We start from the raw sequence: 18,730 nt of genomic DNA on the forward strand, positions 1-18,730 counted from the left end.
ATTCAAGAGAAAGGTATTTTCTATCCATAGTTGATGATTATTCTAGAAATTTATGGGTATTCATCAAGAAGACTAAGGATGAAACTTTTGAGAACTTCAAAAGTTGGAAGAATCTGGTCAAAAATCAGACCGACGGAAAGGTCAAGAGGTTGAGAACCGACAATGGCCTTAAATTTTGCAATGAGGCATACGACAATTTTTGTGCAGGCTCTAGTATTGCAAGACACACAACTACTGCAGGTACTCCCCAACAAAATGGTTTGGTTGAAAGGTTTAATCGAACCATTTTTGAAAGAGTTAGATGCATGTTGACTAGTGCTTGGTTAAAGGAGGTGTTTTGGGTAGAGGTTGTTTCGACAACAACTTATCTGACAAACTGATGTCCTTCGACTGCGTAAGATATGAAGACAACTGAAGAAGTTTGGTTGGGACATCCACCAGATCTCTATAAACTTAGAGTATTTGGATGCATAGCCTATGTTCATATTAGGCAAGACAAGGTCGAACCTAGAGCTTTGAGATGCGTGTTCATGGGATACCCTGAACGAGTCAAAGCTTATAGGTGATGATGCCTAGAGCCAAGTCACAAGAAGTGTATCACCAGTTGAGATGTAGTTTTTAAGGAAGCTGAGATGGATTTTAAGAAAACTGATGACGTTAGTCGAAGTGCACAAATATCTAAAGAAGAGCTGGAACCGGGAGAGATTCCTGTTGAGGTGGAGCATGTCGACGGAGAATTATGTATCCCAAATCAAGTCAAAGAAGAAGCATAAGATACTGAGGAAGTTAAGGAAACTATCGATGACTACCTGTTGGCAAGAGATAGACTGGGAAGAGTCATCAATCCACCTCAAAGACTTAGGTATGCAAATCTCATAACTTATGCCTTAATCTCTGCAAGTGAGGTTCTAGACGAAGAACCTAGAGACTATAAGAAAGTTATGCGGATTATAAATAAGACTGAATGACTGAAGGCCATGGATAATGAGATGAAGTCTCTTCATGATAACCACACTTAGGAATTGATCAAGAGACCTGCTGAAGCCAGGTTAGTCAGCTGTAAGTGGATTTTCAAAGTTAATGAAGGAATCAAAGGAGTGACATCGAAGAGATATAAGGCAATATTGGTCGCAAGGGGTTTCATTCAAAAATAAGGTGTCGACTTCAATGATGTGTTCTCTCCTGTTGTGAAGAATATGTCCATTCAAATGTTACTTGCCATGGTGGCACAGTTTAACCTAGAATTGGAACAAATAGATGTGAAGACTGCTTTCTTGTATGGAGATTTAGATGAAATGATCCTGATGAGGCAACCTGAAGGGTATGTAGAAAAGGAAAAGAAAGATTATGTGTGCAAGTTGAATAAATCTTTATATGGACTGAAACAATCTCCTCAACTGTGGAATAGGAGATTCGACAAGTTCATAACACACATAGATTTCATTAGAAGTCAGTTCGACCCCCGTGTTTACTTCAGATTTTAACTTGAAAATTCATTTGTTATTTTGTTTCTTTATGTGGATGATATTCTCATACCAAGCAACAATGTCGAGGATGTAATGAAGGTGAAGTCTGAACTTAACAAGGAGTTCGATATGAAGGATCTGGGAGCTGCATCTAGGATTCTTGGGATTGACATTCAAAGAGACAGAAAGCGGTCAAAATCATGCTTATCTTAAGAGACATACCTATGAAAGTTTAGTATGTCAAATTCAAAGTCTGTTGTGACTCTGACAAACCCTCAATTCAAGTTGAGTACAAATTAGTATCCCAGAACTGAGGTCAAAAGAGCTTATATGAATACCATCCCATGTGCTAACATAGTAGGTTCTTTGATGTATGCTACGGTCTGTACTAGACCCGACATAACATATGCAGTAAGTCTTGTAAGCAGGTACATGGAGAATCATGAAAAGGCTCACTAGCAAGTATTGAAGTGGATTATAAGGTACATAAATGAGTCTCTAAACATAGTCCCGATTTATGGTGGAGCATGTGGTGAAAATAGTAAAGAAAATATTGAAGGGTATGTCGACTATGATTATGCAGGTTGTATGGATTCTAGAAAATCTATTTCTGGATGTGTGTTCACTATTTTGGCACAACAATCAGTTGGAAAGCAACACTTCAGAAGGTTGTTGCCTTATCAACCACTGAAGCGGAATATATCACCCTCACTGAAGCTGTGAAAGAAGCATTGTGGCTTGAAAGTTTTGCTAAGGAGCTTAAACTTCAAGGTCGAGTTATCATTGTTAAATGTGATAGTTAAAGTGTTATACACCTGTCGAAGAATTCAGCCTATCATGAGCGAATCAAGCACATCGATGTGAGGCTGCATTTCGTCAGAGGGGTAATCGAGCGTGGAGAAGTTTAAGTGTTAAAGGTTTAGACATATCACAATGCCGCTGATATGATCACCAAGACATTACCAAGTTGTAAGTTTTTCCACTATATGCAGTTTATAAAGTTGCATGAAGAAAGCTAGTTTGTTCCCTTAATGTTAAAGAGTTTGTTTCAAGATGGAGATTTGTGAGATATTGGATCGAACTCTAGTATGGTCGAAGAGTATCTTCTTGGTTCGACAATTCGACAAGACCTTAGCATGTCGTCGAAGTCAGTTCACATGCTATAGTCGAAATACGCTAGGATTGTTAGAATGTCGAATTGAGCATGTTTGTTATGCTCAATTGTTTAAGTTAGCGTATTCTCTAAGTTAGTTTGTGTAATGAGTCTGTGTGTAAAAGTCCATTAATTTAGTGTGTTAGTTTTCTTATAAATAACATACTAGTCATTCATGATTGTATAACATAAATCCTAATTAGGTTGAGAGATATTATTTGCTACTCTATAACACTTGTAATTTTGTTCCCTAGAGAAAGTAAAGAATAACGGTTTATAACCAATTTCATTGTGTTCTTCTTGTTTTCCTATTTTCTACCCTTGTGGATTTCTTACCGATCAAGAAATCGGTTATACATTGTTATTTCGACATCGTTTTTCACATAATTACGTCCCCACAATAACCGATTACTGAACAATATTCCTTCTACTCTAACTAGTTACAACCAAAGTGTAACTGATTATCAAATAATTATATTTGAGCTGTAATTGATTACAGCCTAACAATACCTAATTACATGCTTGAAATATACTTCTCGTTTAATAGTATATATATATATATATATATATATAATATATATATATTATATATATATTATATATATATAATTATATATATATATATATATATATATTAAAAAAAAAAAAGAGATAAATTTGTTTAAATTTAAAATAAAATAAAAGAGTTAAATCAAAAACAAGAATCAATTTTTTTATCTTTTTCAATTACTGTTATTGTAAAAATGTCACAGTAGACATCCACCGTTTGATTTGGCTCAAACTCAGTTAATTCAAATCATCTGCTTCTTATTTTTCATCGGTTAGATTAATCCTTATTTTCCAGACTTTTTTCCCCATATGCCCCAAAGTTGAAAATAAATTCCCACTTTGCCCCACTATGAAAAAAAATTCCTAATCTGCCTCCCTTTTTCTTATTGGGCTCGTCCATCCATTGGACGAGGGCATGAAGGCCCATTGCGCCTTGTGTGGGCTCGGCCAATCAATGGCCGAGGGTATGAAGAACTTTTTTTTTTTTTAAAATATTTTTAATATTTTATTAAATAGTTTTCTAATTATTATTAAATAATTTTTTAATTAATTCTATATTTAATTAATATAATTGATTTTTTTTATAAAAAAAAAAATTATAAAAATATTTAAAATAAAATGTAAATAATAATAGTTTTTTATGATAATAATTCTTTTTTGATATTATTATTTTTAAAATATTAATAATAAAAATGATTATTTTTTAGAATATTAATAATAGAAATAATAATTTTTTTTAATTCGTAAAAAATATTCCAAATATAGGACCTAAAATTTTTTATAATTTAAGACGGATAAAATATTATTTATCAATTTTTTTAAATTATTTGGGACAAAAAAATGTCATTTATTAAAAATATTTGAAAATAATACTTTACATAAATGAGTATACAAGAGACAGAAAAGAAAAGAAAAGATCATTCGAATTCGAATAATAAAAATATCTGATATGAAATAATATGAATATTATTGTCATTATTATAAGTAATAATTTTTTTTAGATATAATAATTAAAGTATTTGATATTTAATAATGATTAGATATATCATTTATTCAATAATTTTTTTTTAAAAAAATTCTTATTTATAATAATGACAATTATTTGCTATTTCTAACATTATCTATAATAATTAATATGTTATGTTTTTAATAATTTGTCATCAATGTCCTAATAATTATTTTTATCACAATTCAATAAGTAATAATATGACATTAAAAATATCATTAAAAGCAAATGAATCGTTCTTATATATAATATACTTTCTCTTTCCTTAATAATAATAACAATAAATCAACTTTAAAAAAAATTAATATCATTAATTACGTATGATTTATACTGAATTGAAAATGGTTTGTGAGACATGATAGGTTTATATATAGAATATAGATATCCTCTCTCTTTATAATAATTCGTATCAGCTTTTAGTTTCTACCTGTATATTGTATAGTACTCATTAATGGATTTTAAATATTTTTAATAAATGTCACAAATTATAAAAGATATTTTTAATAAATAATACTTTCTCCGTTTTAAATTAAAAAAGATTTTGAGCATTTTTCAGTTTATATTTGGAATATCTCATATGAATTAAAAGATACGCAATTAATGATATTAACTTTTTTTTTAAAGTTGATTTATTGTTATTATTATTAAGGAAAGAGAAAGTATATTATATATAAGAACAATTTATTTGCTTTTAATGCTATTTTTAATGTCATATTATTATTTATTGAATTATGATAAAAATAATTATTAGGACATTGATGACAAATTATTAAAAATATAACATATTAATTATTATAGATAATGTTAGAAATAGCAAATAATTGTCATTATTATAAATAAGAATTTTTTCAAAAAAAAATTATTGAATAAATAATATATCTAATTATTATTAAATATCAAATACTTTAATTATTTATTATATCTAAAAAAAATTATTACTTATAATAATGACAAAAATATTCGTATTATTTAATATCGGATATTTTTATTATTCGAATTTGAATTGTCTTTTCTTTTCTGTCTCTTGTATACTCATTTATGTAAAGTATTATTTTCAAATATTTTTAATAAATGATATTTTTTTTGTCCCAAATAATTTTAAAAAATCGATAAATAATATTTTATCCGTCTTAAATTATAAAAGATTTTAACCTATATTTGGAATATTTTTTACGAATTAAAAAAAATTATTATTTCTATTATTAATATTCTAAAAAATAATCATTTTTATTATTAATATTTTAAAAATAATAATATCAAAAAGAAAATATTATCATAAAAAACTATTATTATTTACATTTTATTTTAAATATTTTTATAAAAAAATTATTATTATTTTTAAAAAAATCAATTATATTAATTAAATATAGAATTAATTAAAAAATTATTCAATAATAATTAGAAAACTACTTAATAAAGTATTTAAAATATTAAAAAATTAAAAAAAAAGTTCTTCATACCTCGGCCATTGATTGGCCGAGCCCAATAAAAAAAAGGGGCAGATTGGGAATTGTTTTTTAAAGTGGGGTAAAATAGAAATTTATTTTCAACTTTGGGGCATAGGGGAAAAAAATCCTATTTTCCAACTGTTGGGTCGGTCAAACAAGATATGAACAAAAAATATCATGCCAGCAGATTTACAATAAATTGGGATATTTCTACCTGTCAGACCTTAGCATTTATGTCTTCTTGTTTTAATTGATTCTTGGTACTATTTCTGCTTTAAAAAAAATTATTATAACGAAGATATTTATTTGTCGGAACAACATGTGATTTTTATCTTTACTCTGAAAAGTTACTATCTAACATTAATAAAGTTCATTAGAGAGCATCATTGATGAGTTTGTTATTTAACATTGAAAACAACTAGTTAAAGTTCACACATATACATAAAATTAACATGAAAATTGTGAAACTTCTTTCTTAACTAAGCTGAAAACATGAAAACATGTTGTTCTAATGCTTACTTCCCTCCAAGGTTTTCCGATTTTGGTCGTTGCAGGGTGAACTAATCATTAAAACCATGCATCCATCTACTCAAGCTCAAACTTTTTTCCATGTAATGGTATTGGAATTTCATTTTTGAGATTCCAAATATCATCATCCCAAACAACATCACTATAGAGAGAATTAAAAGCTTCACCCATCATGAAATCCATATCCCAACCAGGGAACCAAGTTGAACCCCATGACATTTGTTCATCCACAATACTACTACCTCCCAACCATGATGGCATATACTCTTCCCTATTATTCCAACTCATCACATTACTACTAATCACACCCTCCCTTATTGTTGTTGTTTCCTCACACATATCTTTGATTTCCTTCTTCTCTTCCAACAACATGCTCACTTTTTGTTCATCATGCTCCTCTTTCTTTCCTTTTTTCTTCTCCATTGTTGCTGCCACATCTTCAACATTGGGAGGATTTTTGAGGTTGTTAAGACTATTCACACTTGCACCTCTTTGCCTCTTCATGTTGAAACTAAACTAATTTGTGTGAGTGTGAGTAATGGAAAAGAATGTTGAAACTAAACTAATTTGTGTGAGTGTGAGTAATGGAAAAGAATAGTGAAGATAGGTTGTATTTATAGAGGAAGTTAAGTTAATTGGGTGGCTACTAGCTACCTATAGCTACTACTAGGAAGCTGAGGATAAAAAAGTAGCATGTTGTGAGTAAGAACTAAGTGATGTGATGTGAACAATTTTGAAGGATTTATAATTAGGTGTCATGTCATGATATCTACCGGTACTCCTTTCATCTCATTATATTATCTCATATTCTCATTATAAAATTACTATAAATGTGTCTTATATATATTTATTTTTAAAAAGTTATTTGTTATTTTAAAATATTAAAAATACATATTAACTTTATTTAATAAAATATTATAGTTTAGTTTATTTTCTTAATTTTTAATTATTTTATTAACTATTACATCATATTAACGGTCACATTTATACTTTGTGTTGTATTTTATAAAAATAATTAAATTGATTTTCGTGATTAAATTATAATTGGAGGGAATATATCTAATGAGTTTTGTAGAGTTTATCATCTCTACATCCTTGATGTTGCTATTAGAGTCTAACAGTGGAATACGATTGATTGATGCGGATTCTATTTGGAGGTGATTAATATTCAAAGTTATTATGAAAGGGGTCAGTAAATATATGACATGATATCTAAATGACTTCCCGACTTGGGTTGGGGTTTAGGAAAGTGTTAAGACCATTTTGTACAGTGCTAACAAGGTGTTAAGCAAGCAACATATGAATAATTCTTTGGCTATGCTCATGGTATATTTTTCGAATACTTTCAACAGGATAGATCAACCAATCCTTTTGCACGAGGAGAAGGTGAGATGCCCATTTATTTCTATATGGGTTGGTTTCTTTATGGTCAAGTATCGAGGTTATCCCTTGGGGATGGATATATTATATATGTCAGTCACAAAAGTGCAACAATGTGACTCATTAGGATCGCTCTTTTATGCACTTGTGTTACGCTTACTCATTCATCATATTAGAGACAATTGTAAACTTCTTTTTCATGTCTGATATTTTAATGATGGGACCACATAGGGGATTACGAGGATGTGGGTAAAGTCATTAATATTATTCGGAAGACGGGTACATGATTAAGTCTCGAATTGAATATTCGTAAGATTGAGATCTTTTAGCCTTTGCGTGATAATAGTAAATTTCGTGGGGGTTGTTCTCTTTGGACACTAGGATATCATTGTTAGAGGTGAAGTTACTGGAGAGGTTGTTAGTCGAGATGAAGACTTTATTGAGGGGTTGTCCTTGAAGAGAGGTGTTACGATTGTTGAATTAATGTATCTTTTTTTAACAATTAAAGCACTACTACAGAAAACACCTATCACAACTGTTGAAAAAGGGATATCACCACGCCAGACAACCATTATGAGATAAGGTGTGATTGTATGTATTATGTTTTCCACCACGTTTGTGAGACCGTGATTGTAAACTATGTAGTGTGCTACCTGTCATAACAATTACATTAAACAACCCCTACGATATTCTTTAATGCATAATAGTTAACAACGATTGGTATAAACAATCGTTGTGATATATACACTTGAGTTTAAAATCCCATTTAAACGTCTATTAGTTGCAAGTTGGTAGACAGGACTTTAATCCTATTGGCGCTCCCCTTTTAAATTATAAAGGGGGCTTTAGTCTTATTGACTATTGGCGTTCCCCTTATAAATTATAAAGGGGACTTTAGTCTTATTGACTATTGGCGTTCCCCTTATCAATTATAAAGGGGGCTTTAGTCTTATTGACTATTGTCGTTCCCCTTATAAATTATAAAGGGGCTTTAGTCTTATTGACGTCCTCATACAAATTTAAGAGGAAGTTTGATCACATTGACGCTCTCATACAAATTATAGAGAGGACTTTAATCCTATTGGCGTCCCATTTCAAATTTAAGAGAGGACTTTAATCCTATTGACGTCCCCTTCTACGTGTAAATTTTTTTGTTTGAAAGTTGCATAGAATGGAATTTATGAGAAAAAGATGGTTTGTTTGAAAAATAATAGATGTATATTAATATTATACTCCCTCTGTCACGAAATAATTATTACATCTTATAAAATTATTTGTAAAAAAATATCGCTTTTAGTTTCTAATATAATTCTAATGTTTATCTTTCAATTATATTCTTAAATTGATACTTTTAATTTATTATTCTTTTATTTTATATTTATAATAATTTCGATACATCAATAATAAATAAATATTTTTTATTTATTTATTATATTTTCATAATCGGTAGCAACATATTGATGGAGTGAAAATTGAACAACTCCATGCAAGATTTTTTTAATGGGCAATTACAATTTAATAACAAAGGACAAAAAAATAGTACTCCTATCACCCTTGGGAGAACATAAGGGAGCAAGCAAGTACCAAGTTGGTGCCAATATTAGAAGAAGTAGCTTCTACTAGAACAAAGTCAAACACTTCATCTGGACCGTTTCTTTTAAAGTGGGTCTAATGCAATGAATATTTTCGGTGAAAATGAGGTCGACACTATTAATTAGAGTAGTACTAATATGTCTACTTTAACTAAAGGTTATCCCATTTTTTATTTGCACTTACCACCTTTCTTTTGCCTTTTCAATCTTATTAAAATCATGCTTCCTCGTGACTTTACCTCGTAATTGGTTTGGAACTAATTACGTTGATTTCTGTTTCTTTTACTGTTTGTAAAACTACAATAAATAAATAAAGGAAAAGTGTGATTTCTTTCCTTGGGAAGGTAAGTCTTAAGTTAAAGAAGTTTCGAGTTTCGAAAAAGGGTAGAGTATGTTAGTGTATAAAGCATTTTGTTTTACTCCATGGATACAAGTTATAACAAAAATTCTAATATACTTTTTCCAATTCTATTATATAATTACTAATATTTATTAATAATACTTATTTTTATCATTTCTAATATTTGATAAAATATATTTTAATAAAAATATTATTCTTTTATTTACTTATTTATTTGTTTATTTAGTTAATGTAAAATGATCAATTATATCACTTATTATGAGGCGAAGAGAGGAAAATATAATTGATACGTTAGTTTATAACATATGATTGATAAGTTAGCTTAGAGAGGATGATTAATAAGTTAACATATACTAATTGTTGTAATAAGTAGGGATGTCCACGAGGCGGGGAGTATGTGTAGAATGTTTCTTTTGAATTGTAATTTCTTAGGTCGAAGTAAATAAATGTTGAATCACCTAGTGTGTCGAGTTGTATTAGTGTGTCGAAGTGTCGAAGCATATTGTTTCACACAGGATTTCGACTTAGATCTATTTTAGTAGTGTTAATTATTTTGGGCTTTTATAATTTTTGGTTTTGACTTAGAGAGTAAGTTAACATAAATCTATAAATAAAGAGAGTAACCTTTATTCTTGTAAGAGAGAACTCATAACATTGTATTCACAGAATTTTGCAATTGCAAAGTAAATAAAGAAGTTTTCCACAGGTTGTGGGCAGAGAGAAAATATTCTTCGTCTCCAAAGTTCTTTTCTTTTCATTGACATTGTGTGGTTGATAACAATCTTGTTCATCAAGATTGATAGAAATTTTTCATATGTTATGGTGGATTTCCAATATCTGGTATCTAGAGCTCTGGTTTAAGCGATTTGTGGGAAGAAAATCACGATGATAATGAATCATCCAAACGGGCATTTTCCAGCGATCTTCTGATTCTCAAGAACAATAATTATGAGAATTGGTGCAAGCAGATAAAGGTTGTATCTAGTTATCAAGATCTTTGGGATCTTGTGAAAGAAAGAGTAACAACGCTTGTAGAAAATGCGACAGATCAAGAAATGGCTGCACATAAAGAATTGAAGAAGAAATATTATAAATCTCTCTTCATAATCCATCAATGTGTTGATCCAGATAACTTTGAAAAGGTTAGTGATGTAGAGTCAACGAAAGAAGCATGGGAAATTCTATAGAAGTCGTTTGGAGGCGCGTAGAATGTGAAAGAGGCGAGGTTACAAACTCACAAAAGGACGTATGAATTGCTTCAGATGGAAGACAATGAAAACATAACTGATTTCTTCACTAAGGTTATGAAACTGGTGAATCAAAGCAAGTTATGTGGAGAAGTGTTGACCTCAAGATCTGTTGTTGGAAAGATATTGAGGTCATTGGCTCCAAAGTTCGACCACATGGTAATAGTCATAGAAGAGTCGAAAGATTTGTCAAAATTGACAAAGGAGGAGCTTCAAGGGACGCTTGAATCTCATGAACAAAGAATGGTTGAAAGAGCTGCAAGAAAGTCGAAGAGTGATATCGCTTTGCAGGCGCAATCAACAAAAGAAGGGAAAGGCAAAGAAAGTTGGAATGGCAACAAAGATAGAGGAGGCTACAACAATTCAACTAGTCGAAATCAGCAAGAAGAAAACTAGTCGAATCAGAGAAAACTCTAGAACCAAGGCAACCAAAGAAGTGGTGTTGAAGGTAGAGGAAGATGTGGTGGTCGAAAGCTAGACAAGAGTCACATTCAGTGTTACAATTGTCAGAAGCATGGTCATTATTCTAGTGATTGTCCAGAAAAGCAAAAGAATCAAGAAACTTATGCAAAGCTGGCGAAACATGAAGAATAAGAGATGTTACTGATGGTCAACGAGAGGTGAAGAGAGATTCAAGGACCAGTGGTACTTGGACTCAGAATGCTCATCACACATGTCTGGAAGGAAAGATTGGTTTGTCAACATAAAGCCCTCAATGAAGAACATGGTGAAATTTGCAAATGACAATACTCTAGTAGCTGGAGGTGTTGGTGATGTTCTGATTATGAGGAAAGATGGCAAGAGGTCAGTAATTTCAAATGTGTTGTACATACCAGGTTGTTGGTGTAAGCCCTAGAGGCCAATACTTTTGGTACTTGTATCGAATTATTTATTAATAATAAAAGGTTTTTTTTCTTTATTATTTTGTTTAATAAAGTCCCTAGAATAGCTAGTTCGTTTAATGTATCAAGTGTAACTTAATCATGAGATCCCATTAAACATAAGGATAATATTCTTAAAGTATATGTAGTCGAGCTTTGTTGTGAAGTGGGATAATATTAAAGCATTAAGACTATTATGTATATAGACTGATGATCACATCTTATGAGTCATGGATAAGGAGTTATCAAGTCTTAAACATAGGAATGAATATTAGGAGTAATATTTATACTGGATTGACCCACTATGAGAATACTATATAGAATATTATGTAAAGTGTCATAAGTTATTCTCATGGTGATAATGGTGTATACCACCCTTCGACCTGAAACCACTATGGACCCTAGACGTAGAGTCGAGTGCTTTATTGCTGATCAAACATTGTTCGTAACTGGATGACCATAAAGATAGTTGATGGGTACTCCACGAAGCATGTTGAGGGACATAAGTGACCTAGATGGAATTTTCCCATCCTGCGTAACAGGATAAATGTGTAAGGGCCCAATATTGAACTGGACAAGGATGGCACAATCTATGCCTTGTGTTCAATATAGACATAAGGGAAAAAGGATAATTGTACACATAAGTATTATCACAAAAGGATTTGTCAGATCACATGACATTTTCGTGTCTTGGGTAGCAGTGATGTGTTGCTAGATACCGCTCAATGTTTATTATGTTAAATATGTGATTTAATATAATTACCAATGTCGCGAGAACCTACAGGGTCACACACAAAAGGACAGATTGATGAGAGATAGAGTAAATAAGGAACACCGTAAGGTACAACACACTTAAGTGAATTGTAGAACATCGTAAGGTACGGTGCACTTAAGTGAATTGTAGAACACCGTAAGGTACGGTACACTTAAGTAGAATACTAAATATGGTAAGGTACCACGCGCTTAAGTGATTTTGGTATATCATAAGATATGGGCCATATACAATTAAGTGGGCTTTTTAGCTTGCAGCCCACACAAGTGGTTCTATAAATAGAACCCTTGTGAAAAAGCATTGTATTAGATGAAATTTTGTTTCTCTCTCTCTCTCACTCAAAGCCTTCATTCGTAGCAGCTAGTACTGATATTGAAGGAACCTGTTCGTGTGGACTGAGTAGAGGCGTTGTCACCATTCAACGTTCGTGATCACTCCTTAGATCTGCATCAAAGGTTTCAATCGCCACAAGAGGTAACGATTTCTATCATTGATCATGCACATTCATAAGGATCACTAAAGGAGAAAATTTTAATTTCCGCTACGTTTTGGATCGCTATTCTCTTTCACAGGCATGAAGATAAATTTTCTCAGCATAGGGCAGTTAGTCGAAAAGAACTACAAGGTATCAATCAAAGACAAGATGGTGAGAGTTCTCAACTCAAATGGAAGGTTGAACTTGAAGGCTCCAGTGTCTTAGAATAAAACCTTCAAGATTGAGCTTAATGTGATGGAGTATAAGTGCCTTGCAACAGCAACCAACAAAGATGAATGGATATGACATTATAGACTTGGTCATCTCAATTTCAAAGACATCAGAGATTTGAAGAGAAGAAATATGGTTTCAGGATTACCAGAAATCGACATTCCAAACGAAATGTGTGCATGAGAAGTAGCACAAGAACAACTTCAGTAAGGATGCAGGAAGCATGTCGAAGGCAATTCTTGAAGTCATATACTCTGATGTATGTGGTCCTATCTACGTGGATTCGATTGGAGGTAACATATACTTTGTTACATTCATAGATGATTTCAGTCGGAAACTATGGGCTTACCTGATCAAGAAGAAAAGTGAAGTGATTGAGGTATTTGCCAAGTTTAAATATATGGTCGAAAGACAAAACGGTCGAAAGCTTAAGATTCTGAAGACTGATGGTGGTGGAGAATATGTGTCAAAAGACTTCAACGCATTATGTGTGAAAGAAGGTATTATGCATGAGGTGGTGCCACCCTACACTCCACAACATAATGGATTCGTAGAAAGGAAGAATATAACCATCGTGAATATGGTGAGAAGTATGTTGAAAGGCAAGCATCTACCCAAAGAATTATGGGGAGAAGCTGTGTCGACTGCAACATATATTCTAAACAGATGTCCGATGAAGAAGCTAGAAGGAATCACGCCAGAAGAATGTTGGTATGGTTTCAAGCCTAGCTTGAATCATTTGAAGGTGTTTGGATATATAACACATAGACATGTGCCAGATCAGTTGAGAAGAAAACTTGATGACAAGTCGAGTTAGATGATCCTGATAGGATATCATTTGACTAGAGGATACAAGTTGTTCGACCCAGTGAACAAGCAAGTGGTGATCAACAGGGACATGATCATAAATGAGCTTAAGGAATGAGATTGGACTGAGAATGTTAATAAGGATTTAGTGAGAATCTTATATGATGAACCATCTAATGAAGTCGAAAGAGAAGTTCGACAAGAAGTCAGAGGTGATGCAGGCCCAAGCAAATCTCAAAGAACAAGACACATGCCTGCAAGGTTGCAAGAATATGTGATTACATTAGATGATATGGTCAATGAAGAAGGTGAGATGGTACACTATGCTTTCTATGCATATGTCAAACCAGTCAATGCAATTGAGGCATTGAAAGATTCACAGTGGGTGAAAGCAATGAGCGAAGAACTGAAGTAAATTGAAGTCAACAACACTTGGTCACTTGTCGAATTACCCCAAGACAAGAAGGAAATCGATGTGAAGTGGGTATACATGGTGAAGTTGAATCCCAAAGGAGAAGTGAGTCGCATAAGGCGAGACTTGTGGCGAAAGGATTTCTTCAAAAAGAAGGAATCAACTTCGAAGAAGTATTTACACCTGTTGCTAGGATCAAAACAATCAGGTTGGTTGTTGGTCTAGAAAACATGAACAACTGGCATATGTGTCAGATGAATGTGAAATATGCATTCCTGAATGACCCCTTAGAAGAAGAAGTTTATGTTGCACAACCAGCTGGGTTTGTGAAACAAGGCGAAGAAAGAAGGGTGTACATGCTGCATAAAGCCCTGCACGAACATAAACAGGCTCCAAGATCTTGGAACAAGAAGATAAATGGCTTCCTAAGGGAGAAGTAATTTATGAAGTGCACAACTGAACATGGAGTATATGTAAGAATAAGCAAGAGTGAATTGCTTATACTATGTCTATATATCGATGACTTGTTGATAATAGGTAGCTGCAAAAAGGAGATCGAAGACTTCAAAGGTGATCTCAACAAGGAATTTAAAATGTCAGATCTAGGTGATATTTCATATTTCCTAGGCATCGAATTCTACAAGAATGGTAGAGTTTTTATGATGCATCAAAGAAGGTATGCAGGTGAAATACTCAAGAGATTTGAGATGCAAGATTGCAATCCAACTTCGACTCCAGCTGAGCACAGATTACATCTGTCGAAAGATTCAGATTCAGATGATGTCGACCCAACCCATTATAGAAGACTTATTGGGTCACTTCGATACCTTTGTCACACATGGCCTGCCTTAGCATACAGTGTATGTATGATGAGTAGATTCATGCAAAAGCCAAATGTATCACATTTAGCAGCAACAAAGAGGATGCTAAGGTACCCGAAAGGAACTCTCAACTATGACATTTTATTTTCTGCAGGTGATGAAGGAAAAGAATGCAAACTAGTGAGATACACCGACTCAAGTTGGTGCAGTGATGCTGAGGATCGGAAATGCACAACTGGCTATGTGTTTATGCTAGGTGGTGCACTAGTTGCTTGGAGTTCGAGAAAGGAACCAGTAGTGGCATTATCGTCGTGCGGAGAAGAATACATAGTTGTTTCTCTTTGTGAATGTCAAGCAACGTGGATGGTGAATCTGGTCGAAGAGATAACAACGAAAAGTCATGGAGCAATTACCATGAAGATCGATAACATGTCAGCTATCAATCTGGCGAAGAATCTGATAGCACATGGTCAAAGCAAGCACATTGAAATGAGGTTTCATTATCTTCGAGAGAAGGTAGCAGATGGGAAGATGAATTTGGAACACTGCAAAACTGAGAATCAGATTGCAGACATCATGACGAAGGGAATGCAGGTCGAAGTGCTCAAAAGACTAAGAGCTATGATGAATGTAGATAGCTTATACACAATGAATTAGATGGTGTGTTGAACTGTAATTCCTTGTTTCGACGCAAGTTGCTCGACAGAAGCAAGAAAGTGTCGAATCACCTAGTGTGTCGAGTTGTATTAGTGTGTCGAAATATCGTATCATGTTGCTTCACCCAGGATTTCAACTTAGGCCTATTTTAGTAGTGTTAATTATTTTGGACTTTATAGTTTTGGACTTTGGCTTAGAGAGTAAGTTAACATAAATCTATAAATAGAGGGAGTAACCCTTATTCTTGTAAGAGAGAACTCATAACATTGTATTCACAGAATTTTGCAGTTGCAAAGTGAATAAAGAAGTTTTCCACAGGTTGTGGAAAACTCTGCAAAAAATATTCTTCTTTTCCAACATTATTTTCTTTCTTTCTCAATCGTTCTTTTATTTTCATTATCATTGTGTGGTTGATAACAATCTTCTTCATCAAGATTGATAGAAATTCTCCATAGGTTATGATGGATTTCCAACAGTTTCCCCACTCCCAGCCGCGCCCCCAAATATTGTCCCCATCCCCATCCATGTTCCCCGTCACGGGGGAATTTTATTCTCCATCCCCATCTCCACAGGTCCCCACGGAGAATCGGAAATCCATAGAGATCGAGTCTTAAAAAAAAATCAATATTTTCGGATCAAAACTATGACATTAGTATTTCGTTGTTTTTTCCTTTTTTTAAAAGATATATTTTGGTTCTTTCTTTTAAAAAAACACATCTTGTATTAATAACAAAAAAATGCAAAAACACTTGCAATTAAAAAAATATAACTACTAATTTACTAATTGAATGAAAAACAGGTTACTAATTGATGTGTAGTGAAGTCGAAGAGTAATTACCATAAATACAATGAACAAATGATAATGATGAGAACGAAGGAGAGGAGGAATGGAGGACACAAAGAGAATTGAGAAAAGAAGAATAGGAGACGGTATGTACATTGTATCTAATGGATGCACTTTTATAGGGTTTGGTACTTGGGTATTGAAACAATCCATTATACAATAAAACAAAAAAATAAAATGATTCATTGATAACTCTTCATTTTCTAATAAATTAATTATTATTTTAATGAAAAAATATGCAAAATTACATAATTATATATTATATAATATATTATATATAAAATTTAAGTAACATGGTCGGAGTCGGGGAATCCGTGGGACGGATGGTACTTTCCTAATCCCCACCCCGAAATGTCATTGGGAGAAATTTTTCTTCCATCCCCATCCCCTCGGAAAAAAAAATCCTCGATTTCGAAGCTCCACATAGATAATTTCCATAGCAATTTTCATTAACAAATGCAAATTGACATCCCTAGTAACAAGTTAATTGAATTTGGATTGTTTAGAATAATGAGCTGATTGAATTAAATTATAATGTGAGGTGACTTAAAAAAGATATGAGATTAATTTGTAATGTTTGATAATTAAAATATAACATGGGTAAAGTTGAGAGAAAGAGTCATAGGTTTTAAACTATAATCAGCTAGAATTAGCTTATTACATAAAAGTTATATGTTGGTAAAAATAAGCTATAAATCTAAGAGAAAATGTAAGTTATCAAACAAGCTATTTTTGAAACATCTAAGTTTATAAGTTAAGACATAGTATGTCTCTTTGTTGAGGTGTTTTGACCCCTCTCATGTGTTGTATGTAGATGATATTATGATCTTTTGCAAAAAGATCCATGAAAAATATTAGGAATGTGCTTCGTATTTTAAGAAATTATGGTGATGCTTTGGGTCAAAGAGTTAATAATACCAAGAGGATCCATCTCTAATGCCCGCATTATTCAGTTGGCAAATTTGTTGGGGGTTTAACATGAGAATAAGCCCTTTTACTTATCTTGGCTGCCTCATTTTTGTGGGGAAACCCAAAGCAATTCATTTTCAAGCAATAGCAGATAAAATCAGGACTAAATTGGGAACTTGGAAGCTATGGTTGGTCTCCCTTATATGTAATTTTTGTTTCTTCTTTTAATATATTATATTTATGAGTTATTGTCATAGCACATGAGTGTCTTTAAGTGACGACCCATTGACAATAAAGTTTATGAAAAGTTGTAAAAATAATTTTAATTAGTGGTAAGTGGAATAGTAAACTTTTTGAGTGGGTATAGTATTGAAATGAGTGTTAAAATATTCGATAATACTGAATTTTATGAGAAACCTTAATAAATCTTTCACGTAAATCATTAAATTTTTTTTTTTTTTTTCATTTCATTTATTAAGCAGTAGTTTTAAACCGTCACGAATTTTCATTAATTATTTTATAACCGTTTAACAATTTCTAAAATATTGAAACCTAAAAAACTTGAAATTTAAATAGTTTAAGGATAAAACAAAATAATTAGACATTTCGTGGCGGTTTTAACCGTCACTAAATATTTAAAATAGAAAAAAGAAACACTAATTTTCCGATCTTTTCCTTAAGAGATCTATTGAAATACTCGTATCTTACATGAGATAATATCTACTATTAAAGTGTCTGACGGCAAAGTGAGCCATATTTGAGTGGGGTAAAGTAGTAACGTGGTGGTTTAGATATTTAATATGAGAAGATAAAGACCGTTGGATGAATCTGTTTGTTTGCAAGTGTTGGCAGTAGAAAGTGGTGTGTCATTAATGCGAAAGGCGAAGGTTTTGCATGTTGGCCAAGCGGCATGCCGCCGAAGTGGCTGCTACTGAGCACCATTGAGTGCTGCTTTGTGTCAGATGCATGCCTTGGATTTGCAAGAACAAGGAACATGCCTACTCTCCAATACTAGGACCCGATATTCTATACTTTTGCATGCATGCTCGTCTGTCGGCATAAAATCCAAACTATGCTGTGGGACCATGTAACGTAACAACATACATATACTAGTAATGGTAGTAGTAATATCTTCTCATCTTATCTCATTATGAATCAATGTTAAGCTGGAAAGTGGATGCTGTCAAATTC

At 32.5% G+C, this 18,730-nt stretch overlaps 1 protein-coding gene across 1 annotated transcript; it reads right to left on the reverse strand.

Annotated features, from left to right (window-relative positions):
• Nucleotides 1-5,995: 5,995 nt before the first annotated feature.
• On the reverse strand, nucleotides 5,996-6,860 carry LOC127091589 (uncharacterized). The gene has a single exon (XM_051030278.1). The coding sequence runs from the start codon at nucleotides 6,652-6,654 to the stop codon at nucleotides 6,208-6,210; it is 447 nt and encodes a 148-aa protein (XP_050886235.1). The 5' UTR covers nucleotides 6,655-6,860; the 3' UTR covers nucleotides 5,996-6,207.
• Nucleotides 6,861-18,730: the final 11,870 nt, after the last annotated feature.

This window comes from Lathyrus oleraceus, chromosome 6, assembly GCF_024323335.1.
Source record: "Lathyrus oleraceus cultivar Zhongwan6 chromosome 6, CAAS_Psat_ZW6_1.0, whole genome shotgun sequence".
Lineage (NCBI taxonomy): Eukaryota > Viridiplantae > Streptophyta > Magnoliopsida > Fabales > Fabaceae > Lathyrus > Lathyrus oleraceus.

Coding starts and splice junctions, on each gene's coding strand:
- LOC127091589 (XM_051030278.1), bottom strand. CDS start 6,654: ATGAAGAGGCAAAGAGGTGCAAGTGTGAATAGTCTTAACAACCTCAAA.